Raw genomic sequence first — 15179 nt, forward strand, 5'->3', positions numbered from 1 at the left:
CATTTCATGCCATGCAAATGCTTTACATCAGAAGTAGGCAAACTAGGGCCCAAAAGCCAAATCTGGCCCACCACCTGGTTTTGTAAATAAAGATTTATTGGAACACAACCTTGCTTATTCATTATGTTTTGTTTATTGCTGCTTTCATTCCACAATGGCAGAGTCAAGTAGTTACAGCAGAGACCATATGGTTCATAAGTCTAAAATATTTATTATCTGGCCCTTTACATAAAATGTTGTCCAACTTCTGCTTTAGATCACAAGTACTTCTTTCTCAAACATCTTTCATTCATCCCCCACTACTCTGAACCTAGCCAGTGCCCAATTTCCAGAAAATAACAAGATCACACAGAGTGATCTGAGTTGGGATTTGCTACTCTTGATCAGGGGTCTTTATCATTACGACCCAGTCTTTGCTGATATAGTTATTCAGTGACCAATTCAATAACAAGTATTGATTGATTGATTATTAATGAAAACATTCTCATCTGTATATGCTGGGCATGTTTCTGTTTAGTTAAAGACCATTTCAAGGATGGGGGTTCCTGGGTGGCTCAGTTGGTTAAGTGATTGACTCTTGATTTTGGCTCAGATCATGATCTCAGGGTCCTGGGATCTAGCCCTGAGTCAGGCTCCATCCTCAGCAGAGAGTCTGCTTCCCTTCTCCCTCTCCATCTGCCCCTCCCTCTGTTCATGTACTCTCTGTCTCTCCCTTTTTCTCTCTAAAATAAATAAATAAATGTATATTTTTAAAAAGATCATTTCATAGAGAGATAAATGTATATTTTTAAAAAGACCATTTCATGGATGAAGTAACATGTATTCTTTAAAAACTAGAATATCTGTGCTTGATCAAAATTTGTCCAGAATGGTTAGAAGAAAACTCATTTATAGATGAGAGATATTTAAAAAGAAAAAAAGAATCATTATTAGAAAAGGTTTTTATGAACAAAGAAACCTGAGATTATGATGATAGGATTAGACCATACAAAGTAGAAGTAGACATTACAAGTGGTTTGAAGGAGGCCCCAAAGTAGAAGGGATCAGAAAGAGTCTGGAAGAACACTTTCAAAACTGATTAACTACCAATGAGCTTGTGTTTATATTTTTTTCTTAACTCCTACAAATAGCTCCCCTCACAAAAGTCATCCTGGAAACTTATCTTTCGAAGTCCGTAAAAACATCAATGATTTTAGTTATCTTACTTAAAGAGGGTAATTTATCATCTAGTCAAGTGTGCACATGTCTGCCAGGAAAGCTTAGAGCCAACATATATCATACTCAGTAGCTTCAAGGATTTGGTTTGCCTTCTTATGTGTGTTTGAATATAGAATTCATTTCAATCTGACATTTTTTACCTCTCATCATATTTTTCTTCTAATTAAGTTCTATAAATGTATCTTCTACCACATTTGAGCTGTAATAAATTCCTTTCCTGGATTGGCCTTCTGAAAGTCACAAACCACCATTGTGATGAATTGCAAAATGACTAATTTCCCTTTTGTATTTATTTTGAGCAACAGAATGCTGGAGAAAAATGAAGCAGTGTTTCACTAAAAAGAAGGTCCTGCTTGTAGTGATTACCTGCCTGTAAATTGAATATTTCCAATAATGACTGACCCCAGCAGATTTCCAAAACTGTATAGGTCTAATGCAAGGACATAATTTTGCAGCCCCAAATTTTGGGATTTAATGGTATTACTGGAAGGGATCCATAATGAGGAAAGTTTTGCTCTCATGTAAGCCCTGGAGTTAGCGATGTAGGTGTGGACTGAGACCATGATGTCTTTGGGAAATTGTTTTCCTAAATTCTGTATTGCAGAAGAAAGGAACAAGGCCATTCGTAGAATGGACTGCAGGAGAAATGAATGTGTAATTTTTATTTTTTAAGTCATTATTTGTTTTACTTCACTATATAGGCAAGTAAATGCATTATGTCTTTGATATGAGATGGCTATGTTGAAATTGAACAATTTGTTGGTAATATATAGGCTGGTATTTTAATAGGTGCTTAACATTAGGCACATTTGTTCCTATTACATTGTAAAGCATAGATGAAACTCTATATAAATAAGATTAAAGCATTGCCATAGATAAAATATCAGGCATTAACCTTGTAGACTCTTGATTTTAGAATGGTTTAACTCCAATATTTAAATAGCCACAATGATCATAGCCCAGTTCAAATAATACTGCTTAATGTGTTAATCATTAATTTTACATACTTCTTTCTCATTTCCCTCTATGCCTTTATAGAGTGGGAATTGCCTTATGCATCCTGAATTCATTACCGTAATTTGTGTACTGTGCATTGACTGAAGCCAATTTAAGTGGCATATTAGCTTAGAATTTGAGCTTCTTCACTTTGTGTAGATAGTGGGCCATGGAGTTAATGTTTCATTTATAGTATTTGTTATAGAGCTATGATAATGTGGTTATGATTGATGATCTTTTCCTGGATAATGCCTGATTTAAGATACACTGTAGTCTGAAAAGAATCTTGATTTTCTATAATAAGCGTGGCTACTGGTCCAAATATCCTAACGCAATTATCACTGGCATAGATTTTCCTCTGTAAAAGAAAAATCAAAATTATTGTTTTCAAGTCAGGATTAAGATTTTCACCTAAACCAATGATCTTACTTTGCAAATGACTAATCTGAGATCCAGAGAAGTTTGTTAGATTGATGGCGATCAGAAAACTGCAAGCATTAAGAGCTATAGGCAGGACATTGAACCTGGCTCCTCTGACTTCTGAGCCAACACTCTGCGAGCAGTCCTACCTCGCTGAAATGGGATAAATGCTGTCATTTCATTTATTCATAATATGGAATCATTTGCTGTGATCTCCCCGTAACAGTATTTTCTTGTCTCCCCTTGTGTAGCATCATCCTGCACCCCCGCAAAGACATCCTAGTCACTTGTGGGGAGGACCGCCTCTGGAAGTTGGTGGGGCTCCCCAAAGGCAACGTGCTTCTCACAGGATTCGGCCACACCGACTGGCTTTCCAGCTGCTGCTTCCATCCCAGGTCAGTACACACAGCTCCCTGAACCTGCCTACTCTCTCCAGGAATGCACTTCTTTACTCTGTTTTATCACTCTACTGGCTTTTTTTTTTTTAACTACTTTATTGAAGTATGAATGACATACAAAAAATTGTGCAAAGTTAATGCATGTAACTTGGTAAGTTTGAAAGTAAGTATACATCCTTGAAACCACCACCATAATCTATGCCATAAACATACCTATCATCCCCAAAAGTTTCCACCCACCCACATTATTATTATTATTTATTATAAAATACTCAATGTAGCATCTACCCTCTTAGAAATTTTTAAGTATACAATACAGTATTGTCGACTCTATGATACACAATCGATCTCTAGGACTTAGTCATCTTGTATAAATGAAAGTTTATACTTTGCTGGCTTTGATGACACTTTTTTCTCTGGAACCCCACACCCTCCACTGAATTTTGAGACATGTACATAAATGCTTTTTTGGCTTTCATTATATTGATTTTAGATTGACTGCTTTTGATATTTGGAACATGTAAAAATTAGTCCATATGCTGACACATTTAACAAAAGTAATAAGTATCCCAGGACAAGCACTATTAATGCTCCTTGTACACACAAGCTTTGACAAGGCACATGATTTCTATTCAAGAATACATGCCAGTGTTTACTTTGCTTCTCTTAATCTTGCAGATTTTCCTCTTAGAATTAAGTTATCTACCAAAAAGGATCAGAAGGTAGCGATCAGTTTCTTTAAAAATTTAATGACATTCAAGATATTAAAGAGAGCAAAGCAAAAGTGAAAGCATCAAACCCTGTAATTGCAGAATTCACTGTATTTGGGTACCCAGAGGCTAAGGGCACAGAAGTAAAGACATTGTTAAACACACAGATAACTTTATTTCTAGTGGCAGAAAGCTCTGTCCACACTTGTTCCTGAGGGCAACTTCTACCCCCAATCCTGACTATATTTTCTCGTTCATCATTATATTTGACATTTGTAAACACTGTTGCATCTGGCTCTAACACTCTCTGGTCTAGGTACTCTTGGAGCTCATAGTTCTTGATACAATTTCTAAACTATTCCATTGAGAAATTTTGTTCTTTGGAGGACTCTATTGATTTATTTTCATGTTTTCACAAAATTCCCTTTCTTTTAAAACTATCTTTGTCTTTTGAATGTAAATGAAATTAGATTGAAATAAAAATAAACCAAATTGTTCAGAAATTTGTGAGTTAATGAGAAAAGTGAGCTGATTTATTTTAATTTTTGAAAAGCTCCTCAAAGTGTAATTTATTTTTGGTACTAGGTGTGTGAACTTAATTTTTAAACATGTAGTGCATTTCATATCTGGTATACAGATGAACAGATTCATGCCACTCCTCACCCCTTAGGAACATAAAGCCCATCTTGCTAGCAGAGACAACACAATTAGTAGTATAGTCTATCACTTTTGTAGCTGCTGGCCATGCTAATCAGGTTTCCATAATGCCCTGTTACCATGGCAGCCAGCAACTCAGAGATTTTCTCATTAGTGCTTGACCAGCACAAGGTCCTTTTAATAGATCTTCCTGTTTTCCCACTCAATTATTGAAATTAAAATGAGGTGAAATACATCATTATTCACTCATAATATGAATTTACATTCAGTACTTTCTTTGGCAGAATTGTAGTAAAATGCAGCTACACTCTTTTTTTTTTTTTCCCCTAGTGCATAGGGTAAAAATAATGAGAAACAACTACTTAAATGTTTTTAAGTGAGAGATATTGAATAGCAAGTGTTCTTTTTGTAGGATTAATGAAAAGTGATAAATGATTGTTAGAAACAACAAGAAAAAGACTTTTATATTTGGGGTAGAAATATCAAAGAAAGAGTTTATATTCAAAACCTCAAAATTTTAGAATGCAAATCAACACTGAAGGCCATATGCACATAATATATGTATAATATATATATATAATATATATACATATATATAATGTTTATGTTTTAAACTTGAAATTTATACTCTCTGAAATTTAAATTTGTGACATTTGATTTTTATTATAGTTAAGGTAATTGGGTCAGTAAAAAGTTGTTTATTGTTGAAGGTAATATTTTTTCTCTTTCTCTGTATACTCATCTATAATTTAAAAATTAAACACAAAATAAATTTGATTCAAATATGATACTTCAATATGTAGTTGGATTTTGGCTAGTGAATGCAATTGAAGTCTTTCTCAGAGCCCGTATGTGTGATCAACTTGATTCTACTTGATTCTACTCCCTTGGAAGAGGCTCAGAGTGGACACACTATATACTGAAACATACGTGATCCCTGTGCTCTTCACGTAGGAAAAGAAACTTGTATATTTTCTTTATTTAATTTTTAATTATAGTTGTTCTTAGCTGTAACTAGGAACTGTAACTTATGTAACTTCCAACTGGATGTCTTCCTGATTACTATTCAATGCGGTGTCTCTTTTTCCACAATGACATAACTCAAATTTCTTTTGGGGGTTAATCCTATGTGATATGACAGCGGTATACCCTGACTTACCCAAATTAGTCTTTGTTGTCCTATTTCCCTTGCCATAGTAGACCTTTTCAATGCATAAACAACAAATATAACAGTCATAGAAATATCAATATCAGGCAAAGAAGGATTGACAGATGAAAAAAATAAAATGAGAAGATGACTTTTCACTTGAAGATTCAGGTAATATGATGTAGAAATATATAAAACAAAAGATCTGGTAAATACAGGAAGATTCTGACAAAACTGTAGTTATCAGAGTCAAAAGATTATTTCAGTTTTTAATCTTTCAAGTAAAACAAAGCTACAATGGAACTAGAGGAATTAATAAACTAGTAAGTCTATTTAATAGTATATGTTGAACTTTATACTTTATGAAGAGAAAATATAGATACTTCAAAAACATTTATTATTAGTTTTGTTTTAAAACATATAAATCTTAAGCCAAAAATTTAGTGCAAATGAGTTCTTCAGAATATAATTACACAATCTGTAATTTGTAAACAAGATTTAATAATAAAAGAAAATAACTAAAATAAAATAAAACCTGCATTATTAAAAAGTAAATTACTATTGAGTCACAGAGGAACTGTAAACTGTCACTACCTAGTTGGTGAACAGTCAGTACCACAATACTTACCAAATGTATAAGATGTAACCAAAGCTGTAGTCAGAGTAAAATTCATAGCTTTCACTGCTTTATTATTAAACACACACCAAAAAAATGAGAATTAGTGAATTATAAATTCAAATTAAAAACTACAACTGGTCAACAAAATGTAGAAAAGCAAAAGAATGAATAAATGAAGAATAGAAATTAATTTAGACCCACTCTCGCCACTATTATTCAACATAGTACTAGAAGTCCTTGCAACAGCAATCAGACGACAAAAAGGGATCAAAGGTATTCAAATCGGCAAAGAAGAAGTCAAAATGTCTCTCTTCGCAGATGACATGATACTCCATATGGAAAACCCAAAAGAAGCCACTCCCAAACTATTAGAAGTTATAGAGCAATTCAGTAACGTGGCGGGATACAAAATCAATGCTCAGAAATCAGTTGCATTTCTATACACGAATAACGAGACCGAAGAAAGAGAAATTAGGGAATCCATCCCATTTACAATAGCACCAAAAACCATACGTTACCTTGGAATTAACTTAACCAGAGACGTAAAGGACCTTTATTCTAGAAACTATAAATCACTCTTGAAAGACATTGAGGAAGACATAAAAAGATGGAAAGATATTCCATGCTCATGGATCAGAAGAATTAACATAGTTAAAATGTCCATGCTACCCAGAGCAATCTACATTTTCAATGCTATCCCGATCAAAATACCGAGGACATTTTTCAAAGAACTGGAACAAATAGTCCTTAAATTTGTATGGAAACAGAAAAGGCCCCGAATCTCCAAGGAACTGTTGAAAAGGAAAAACAAAGCTGGGGGCATCACAATGCCGGATTTCGAGCTGTACTACAAAGCTGTGATCACAAAGACAGCATGGTACTGGCACAAAAACAGACACATAGACCAATGGAACAGAACAGAGAGCCCAGAAATGAACCCTCGGCTCTTTGGGCAACTAATATTTGATAAAGCAGGAAAAAACATCCGGTGGGAAAAAGACAGTCTCTTCAATAAATGGTGCTGGGAAAATTGGACAGCTACATGCAAAAGAATGAAACTTGACCACTCTCTCACACCATACACAAAAATAAACTCCAAATGGATGAAAGACCTTGATGTGAGACAGGAATCCATCAAAATTCTAGAGGAGAACATAGGCAGCAATCTCTACGACATCGGCCAAAGCAACCTTTTTCATGACACATCCCCAAAGGCAAGAGAAACAAAAGATAAAATGAATTTATGGGACTTCATCAAGATTAAAAGTTTCTGCACAGCCAAGGAAACAGAAAAACTAAGAGGCAGCCCACGGAATGGGAGAATATATTTGCAAATGACACTACAGATAAAGGACTGGTATCCAAGATCTAAAAAGAACTTCTCAAACTCAATACACGAGAAACAAATAAACAAATCAAAAAATGGGCAGAAGATATGAACAGACACTTTTCCAATGAAGACATACAAATGGCTAACAGACACATGAAAAAATGTTCAAAATCATTAGCCATCAAGGAAATTCAAATCAAAACCACACTGAGATAACACCTTACGCCAGTTAGAATGGCAAAAATAGACAAGGCAAGAAACAACAATTGTTGGAGAGGATGTGGAGAAAGGGGATCCCTCCTACATTTTTGGTGGGAATGCAAGTTGGTACAGCCACTCTGGAAAACAGTGTGGAGGTCCCTTAAAAAGTTAAAAATTGAGCTACCCTATGATCCAGCCATTGCGCTACTGGGTATTTACCCCAAAGATACAGACGTAGTGAAGAGAAGGGCCATATGCACCCCAATGTTCATAGCAGCAATGTCCACAATAGCTAAATCGTGGAAGGAGCCGAGATGCCCTTCAACAGATGACTGGATTAAGAAGTTGTGGTCCATATATACAATGGAATATTACTCAGCTATCAGAAAGAACGAGTTCTCAACATTTGCTACAACATGGACAGCACTGGAGGAGATAATGCTAAGTGAAATACGTCAAGCAGAGAAAGACAACTATCATATGATTTCTTTCATCTATGGAACATAAGAACTAGGATGATCGGTAGGGGAAGAAAGGGATAAAGAAAGGGGGGGTAATCAGAAGGGGGAATGAAACATGAGAGACTACGGACTATGAGAAACAAACTGAGGACCTCAGAGGGGAGGGGGGTGGGGGAATGGGATAGACCGGTGATGGGTAGTAAGGAGGGCACGTATTGCATGGTGCACTGGGTGTTATACACAACTAATGAATCATCGAGCCTTACATCGGAAACCGGGGATGTACTGTATGGTGACTAACATAATATAATAAAAAATCATTTAAAAAAATAATAAAAATTAAAAAAATTAAAAAAAAATTAAATTAGAATAAAAAGAGTGAATATGTATTAATCTAAAAGGTTTTTTGAGAAAAAATAGTGAAATAGTAAAATAAGAAACTATATAATATAAGTAGATACCTCAAAAAACTGCTGATAAAAGAAAAGTGAGGAAACAGAAATATAAACCTTATGATTTGGGAGGAGTTAAAGCCACAGAGATAAAAAAATACACACACATATATATATGTCATATATATGTATATGTTTGGAACTTTTGATAAAATAATAGATTTCTATAAAAATAAACATTACCAACACTGAATCAATGGAATGGAAACCCAGAATAGATTAATAACAATGGAAAAAAGAAAACAATTCTGGAAGTTCTACCTTGGGCTCCCATGTTGAACAGTTCTATTGGCTGAGTTTTTAAAACTTTATTTAAAAAAATTAATTAATTTTTAGGTTCAAGGAATTATTTGAAGACAAGGAAAAGAAGGAAATTTTATTACTGGGTTTAAAAATATAGCAAAAACATAAATCTAAACTGAACAAATGTAGTCCCTTCCCCCAAACTATAGGCCCATTTCACAATTATAGATGCAAAACTTTTAAAGAGAAAGTAGAAATGGAATTCAGTCATATGTTTAAAAAAAGCAATATACAATGACCAAATAAGAGTTGTATTTGAAAAGTGTTGAAAACATAAGTGATTCTACTCTGAGGACATTATAGTATAAATTATAATAGTAGATAAATACTGAAAATTGCTTTAAAATGGTTGGATAAAAATCCAGCATCTGTATTTAAGGCACATATGTTTGCAAATAATGTTAAGCCTCATGTGTTGGAATTGACAAGGAGAATGGATTTTGAAATAACTTGGAAACTACGAAGCTCTGGAGGATGAATGTAGAATCTGGATGCCATGGAGTTAGATAGATCAAAAGAGGAATGGGTGCTTACAGGTAATAGGACAAAGTGGGCACATAAAACCAAACAGGCAGAAATACCTAAAATACCTAAAATCAGCATAGGAGCAAGTCCTGTCCAGGCTCTCACATATCTGTGCAAGCTTAGTTACTTGTTGGTGTTTATTCTCAATAAATGTTAGCTACATATTTTTCTTTCCTTTAATGATGATTATTTTTTATTAAAACAGTTTGAACACTGGCATTTCCTAACATATTTGTAACTCACAAAAGAAAATGTATGTGGAAAACTTTTAATTATAAGCATTGAACCAATTTTATACAGACTATACAACTGGTGACATTTAAAAACTTTTGTCACAAAGGGCCAGTCTCCCAAAGTGTGTATTGTTTCAAAATAATACTATACACACGCTGATCATTACTATCAGTTGTTTACAGTAAAATTGATTTTGTTTGTATCTAAGTTCCTTAGCCGGATTTGTGTATCAAGACAAGTTTTAGGAATGACATGGGTAACCATCACTGTAGAACTGGCTATTACTTCATATTCACCACTAGATGGCAATCATACATTGGTAAGGTAAAGCACCCTTTGCATTTATAGGGTAGACTAAGGAACTAGCTGTGAAAGAGATTTGTCAGTTATTGAAAATGGTGAATGAGTGGAGCAATGCACAGGATGTGCATTGGCATTGCCTTTGCACTGTTGAAAGAGTGAAATGCCCAATGCCACAAAGTAGAAACTAAGCATAGACATCCTACTCTAAACCACTGACACATGGAATCAGCTTCAGGTTGCCCAGATTAGAATCCCAGCTTCACCTTTGCTAGTCCTGTCGGTTTTCTCATCTGTGAAATGGGTATAATGATGACACCTACTTTGTAGGTTGATGGTGAAGGCTAAATGCTATAGTATATTAAAAACACAAATACTATTGCCTGATACATATATGCTCAATAAAATACCTATAGGTATTTTGAGCACTTAGAGATTAACTCAAAACTTTTTAAAAAGCTGGTAGCCTTAAATACAGTGGGATAAGAAAGGAAAAGTATGCTGTGATGTCTGGGTCTCACCAAGAAAACACTGTCAAACCATATTTCAACATGTCTGAAGTTCTTACCAAGTTAAACATCAAAATGGTTATAAATTGAAAAATAAACATAATTAATGTGAAAAGATGTATGTATATCTACTCTTAGGTCTTAAAAAACATAAAGTTTTTAAAAACTATACCAATAAACTTACCATATTTTGTTTTTAAAGAAGAGAGAAAGAATTCTGCATATTTCCTATGTTTTTTAGGTTTCAGATTATGTTCTAGGATGACAATTTCCTTTGGCTAGAAACACAAAAAAGAAAAGCTTTTTAAAATTGTTATTTTTCTTTATTTTAGTTTGTTTTTTGAGGAATGTAAAGTGTATAGTGTTTGACCTATATCCACAGGCATGTTTTATTATTGTTGGTCTATTTAGGCCAGCTTTGGGCAACTAAAACACAAAGTTGCATATCAATCTCCAGGTTAATATTGATAGATCAATAAAACACACACACTATGCTACCCTAATAATAGATTATTTACTCTTTTCCTATACCAGGGAACTATACCAATGACAGTGATGTAGTTTTGAGGTAAATACATCGTCCAGTTCTCTGATGCTTGGGGTTGCATTTTCTTTTGTATGCTCAGAACTTATTATGTGAAACAGCGTGTATCTTCCTAAATATCTCTATAAAATGAAAGTATTTGGGATTAGTGGTTTAAACAATTTCAGAGTGCTGCATTTTTTCCCTGAGTTCGTTGCCTGAGGCAGAAATAGACCTGAGAGCATCCTGTTAAACATAACTTCTACCCTTATAAGCTGATTTATGAATTGTGAATAAATAGGCCTCTACAAAACCCTGTACAAGCTATCTATTTATGTATTTATATGGTGCCTAAAACCATAGTGTGAAAGCTCCTTGACAAGTATATCATTTAGTTATTAAAAAAAAAAACACAGAAGCATGAATAACCTTTTTATTTACTGGAAACATGGAGTCAAGAGTTCAGATTTCAAAGCATAATGAAGAAGTCGATGTACAATTTCCATAAGATTGTAATGTCCTGCTTCTTCCTGAGCTTTAGAGGTGGATGCTTTGATCATCTGGAAACCTCAGTAGATTTTTACCAAGATAATTTTGAGATATACCTGTTAAATGATAATGGTCTACTTTGCATTCTTTGAAGGGGTATATATTATGCTTTCCTTCTTAAACTTATTTAATTTTTTTGTTTAATTTTAAAAGTAATATGTGATCACCATAGCGAAAAATTTTAAGAAAATAAATATTTCAGGGCGCCTAGGTGGCTCAGTTGGTTGAGCATCCAACTCTTGATTTTGACTCAGATCATGGTCTCAGGGTTATGAGATCAAGCCCTGCGTCAGGCTCTGTGCTTTGTGGGGAGTCTACTTGAGATTCTTTACCTCTCCCTCTGCCCTTTCTGCCCACTTGTGCGTCGTCTCTCTCTCTCTCTCTCAAATAAATAAATACATCTTAAAAAAGGAAAGAAAAAAGAAAGAAAGAAAGAAAGAAAGAAAGAAAGAAAGAAAGAAAGAAAAGAAAAGAAGTATTTCCCATAGTCTCACAGTTCAGTTAAAAGTTGAAGACACTGCCCAACAGTTCTCCTCAGGCAAACGGCAGGATGAGGTTCCACATAAGAAGCACCCCCTAAAGTCAGACTTGTTTTCCGGTGTGGGTATGACAGAAAACAGCTATATCATTTTATTTAATCTCTGATAGCCCAGTTGCTCATTTGAAAAAGGGGATAACGTACTTCCTTAGGTTTACATGAAGGCTGCACGAGAAAATTTATATAAAACATTTGGTTGTCCTGGGCTCAGAATAAGCATTTGGTGACAGTAGCATTGTTGGTAGTGGTGGGCAGATTTTTGCCTAGATCTGTTTTTTTCCGAAACCAACATTGTCTCCAGGTCTATTGGCCTGTTTTAGCAAGACAAAAAAAAAAAAAAAAAAAAAAAACTGAAGAATACTGTAAGTTCATTAAGTGCAGAGTCTATATCATACCCATCTTTGTATCCCAGGAGTATAGCATATCAGCTGAAACATTATAGGGAATCAATAAATATTTACTTAATTAAAATGAACAGAATTGAAGATGTTAGACCAGGAATGTGGCTGCTTTTTTTCAGACTCCTAATAGTATCATGTGATTATAGGGATAGACTCACAAACTTGCATGTATATACTCACATACCACTCATTATTAATGAGATCATTTTATCAAAAGAACCTCGAGCCTAATATTCTCCATTTGCCATCAAACCCCTAAAATATCATATCTTCTCTGAATAATATTACCATGAGAATAAATTTAACTCAAAGGCCCAGTCATAGGGCAAAGCACTTCTAGAATGGCAGAATAAGAACCTTCAAAAATTTCCTCCTCTATAAAAGCAGAGAGAACACTGGCAAAAATTGCTACGATCGTTTTTTTTTTTCTTTTTCTTCTTCTTCTACTTTTTTTTTTTTTTTTTAGAACTTAACCAAAGGCCTGCACCCATCCAAGTAACATTTATTGGAGAAAAATTGCCCCATTCCCATTCCTCTCTCCCTTTGAAAATCAAGTGCCTCATAATCACAGTAGCTGTGAAACCAACCGTGGTCCCAGCAATTGGAGGTGCAGAACAAGTTTGGAGATCACAAAGCCCCATTCTCAGATAAATATTACTGTTTGTTTTTCTGGAAGCCCCCTGGAAATACCTCTATGCAGAGTTTGTTTTTATTTGACCTGAGTCAGAACTTACTCTGTATGAATATATTATTTGGCAGGGCATTTATAGCAAACAATTATCAGTATGTGTTTAATATTGCAGCTGCCGGAGGCAGCAGTAACAGTTAGTCAAACAAGAGGTTGACCAAAATTCTTAAACAGAAAAGCAGAAGAGTTAAATGTCCATAGGCACTTTGAAATACAGCCATATTCCTAGGAATATCAAAGGACGCATGCATTTGGAGAGGTGTGTGAGAGTCTAAAAAAGACTTGAGGAGAGTCTAATCTCTCACCTCTGGCTGAACTTGAGGGCTTGTGCAAGCGGGAAGCAAAGGCTAAGGCACTCTGGAAACTTCCATAGTTTTGAGGATGTGTCCCAACATGCATACAGAGCCCCTTGCCAAAGATTGGATGACTTATTTCTTCAAGGCATTTAACCGGGACCTGTCCAATCATTATTTAAATAAGCAGACTTCTTTGGCCACACAGAACAAAGAATATACACTTTATTGAATTATTTCAGGAAAGACATTAAGAAACACAAATAACAACAATAAACTGCAGCAACGACAAACCCTGGAGAGGAGGAAATCGGATTTCCAGACTTTCCATATTACTTTAAATGTCAGGTTTTCAACAATGACCAAAAATAGAAAATATGAAAAGAAGCAAGACAATGTACAGAACCTGTAAATATGTTGTATTACAAGGTGAAATTAAAATTGCAGATGAAATTATGATTTCTAATCATTTGACATTAAAATATGAAAATTATCCTGGATTATCCAGGTGGGCCCCATGTAATCACAAGTCTCCTTTAAATGGAAAAAGGAAGGCAGAAGGGTGAGATTTGTGAAGCTATGTAATGTAAGAAAGGGATTCTCCCCTCAAGACACCAGAAGAAACCCATTTTTTTGATACTTTGACTTCAGCCCAATGAAACTTATTTCAGAATTCCAGAATTAGAAAATAATATCTTTGTGTTATTTTTTGCCACTTTGTGATAATATGTTATAGCATACATAACAAGAAAACAAATATGCAGGTCTTGCACTAGTATCATTAAATTTATTCCTAAATTATCTATTCATTTTGGTGCTATTGTAAATAAAATTGCTTTCTTAATTTTCAGGTTGTTCAATGCTAAGGTCTAAAAATACAGTTGACTTTAGTATATTCATCTTGTATCAATATGCAACCTCATTTAATAGCTTTAAGATTTTGGTAGAATTCTTTGAGTTTTCTATACGTGTTATCTTCATATATTATTTGCAATGATAATTTTCCTTTTCCAATGTAGATGCCTTTTATTTTTTTTCTTATCTAATTATTCAGCTAAAACCTCCAGAACAATGTTGAATAGACATGGCAAGAGCAGAGGTCCTTTTCTTATTGCTGATCTTAGGGGGAAGTTGTTCTGTCTTTAACCATTAAATGTGATGTTAACTGTGGATCTTTTGTGGGTGCATTTATCAGGCTTAGGGCATTCCCTTTTATTCTCAGTTCTGTGAGTGTGTTTATCGTGAGAGGGTGTTGGGTTTTATTAAATAACGTTTCTGCAACTACTGAAATAGTCATGAAGTCTTTATCCTAGAGTGTTTTTTATCGACTAATTTTTGTTTGCTGAACCACTTTGCATTCCTTGAAAAAATGCTATTTGTTCATGATATATAACCCTTTTCACATGTTGCTGGATTTGGTTTGCTAGTATTTTGTTGAAGATATTTGCATCTACATTCATAAGAGATATAGGTTATAGTTTTCTTGTGATGTCTTTTCTAGTTTGGAAATCAGAGCAATATTGGCCTCACAGAATAAGTTGGGAAGTGTTCCCTCTCTCTGTATTTTTTGGAAGAGTTTGTGAAGGATTGGTATTAATTCTTTAAAGATTTGGCAAAATTGTCAGCGAAGCCAGCTGGTCCTGAGCTTTTCTTTGTGGAAAGGTTTTGCTCACTAATTCAACTTGAGGAATTTGTCCATTTCATCTA

General features: G+C 34.5%; 1 protein-coding gene across 1 annotated transcript in view; it reads left to right on the top strand.

The window, feature by feature from the left end:
• The window catches only part of SPAG16 (sperm associated antigen 16), a 920765-nt gene that overhangs the window by 431591 nt on the left and 473995 nt on the right, over nt 1-15179 (top strand). Inside the window, exon 11 of the mRNA XM_045806664.2 lies at nt 2886-3029. Within this exon, the coding sequence (XP_045662620.2) occupies nt 2886-3029 (144 nt within the window). The remainder of the gene's footprint in view (nt 1-2885; nt 3030-15179) is intronic.

This window comes from Ursus americanus, chromosome 1, assembly GCF_024610735.1.
Source record: "Ursus americanus isolate L20-20 chromosome 1, mUrsAme1.1.p, whole genome shotgun sequence".
NCBI lineage: Eukaryota > Metazoa > Chordata > Mammalia > Carnivora > Ursidae > Ursus > Ursus americanus.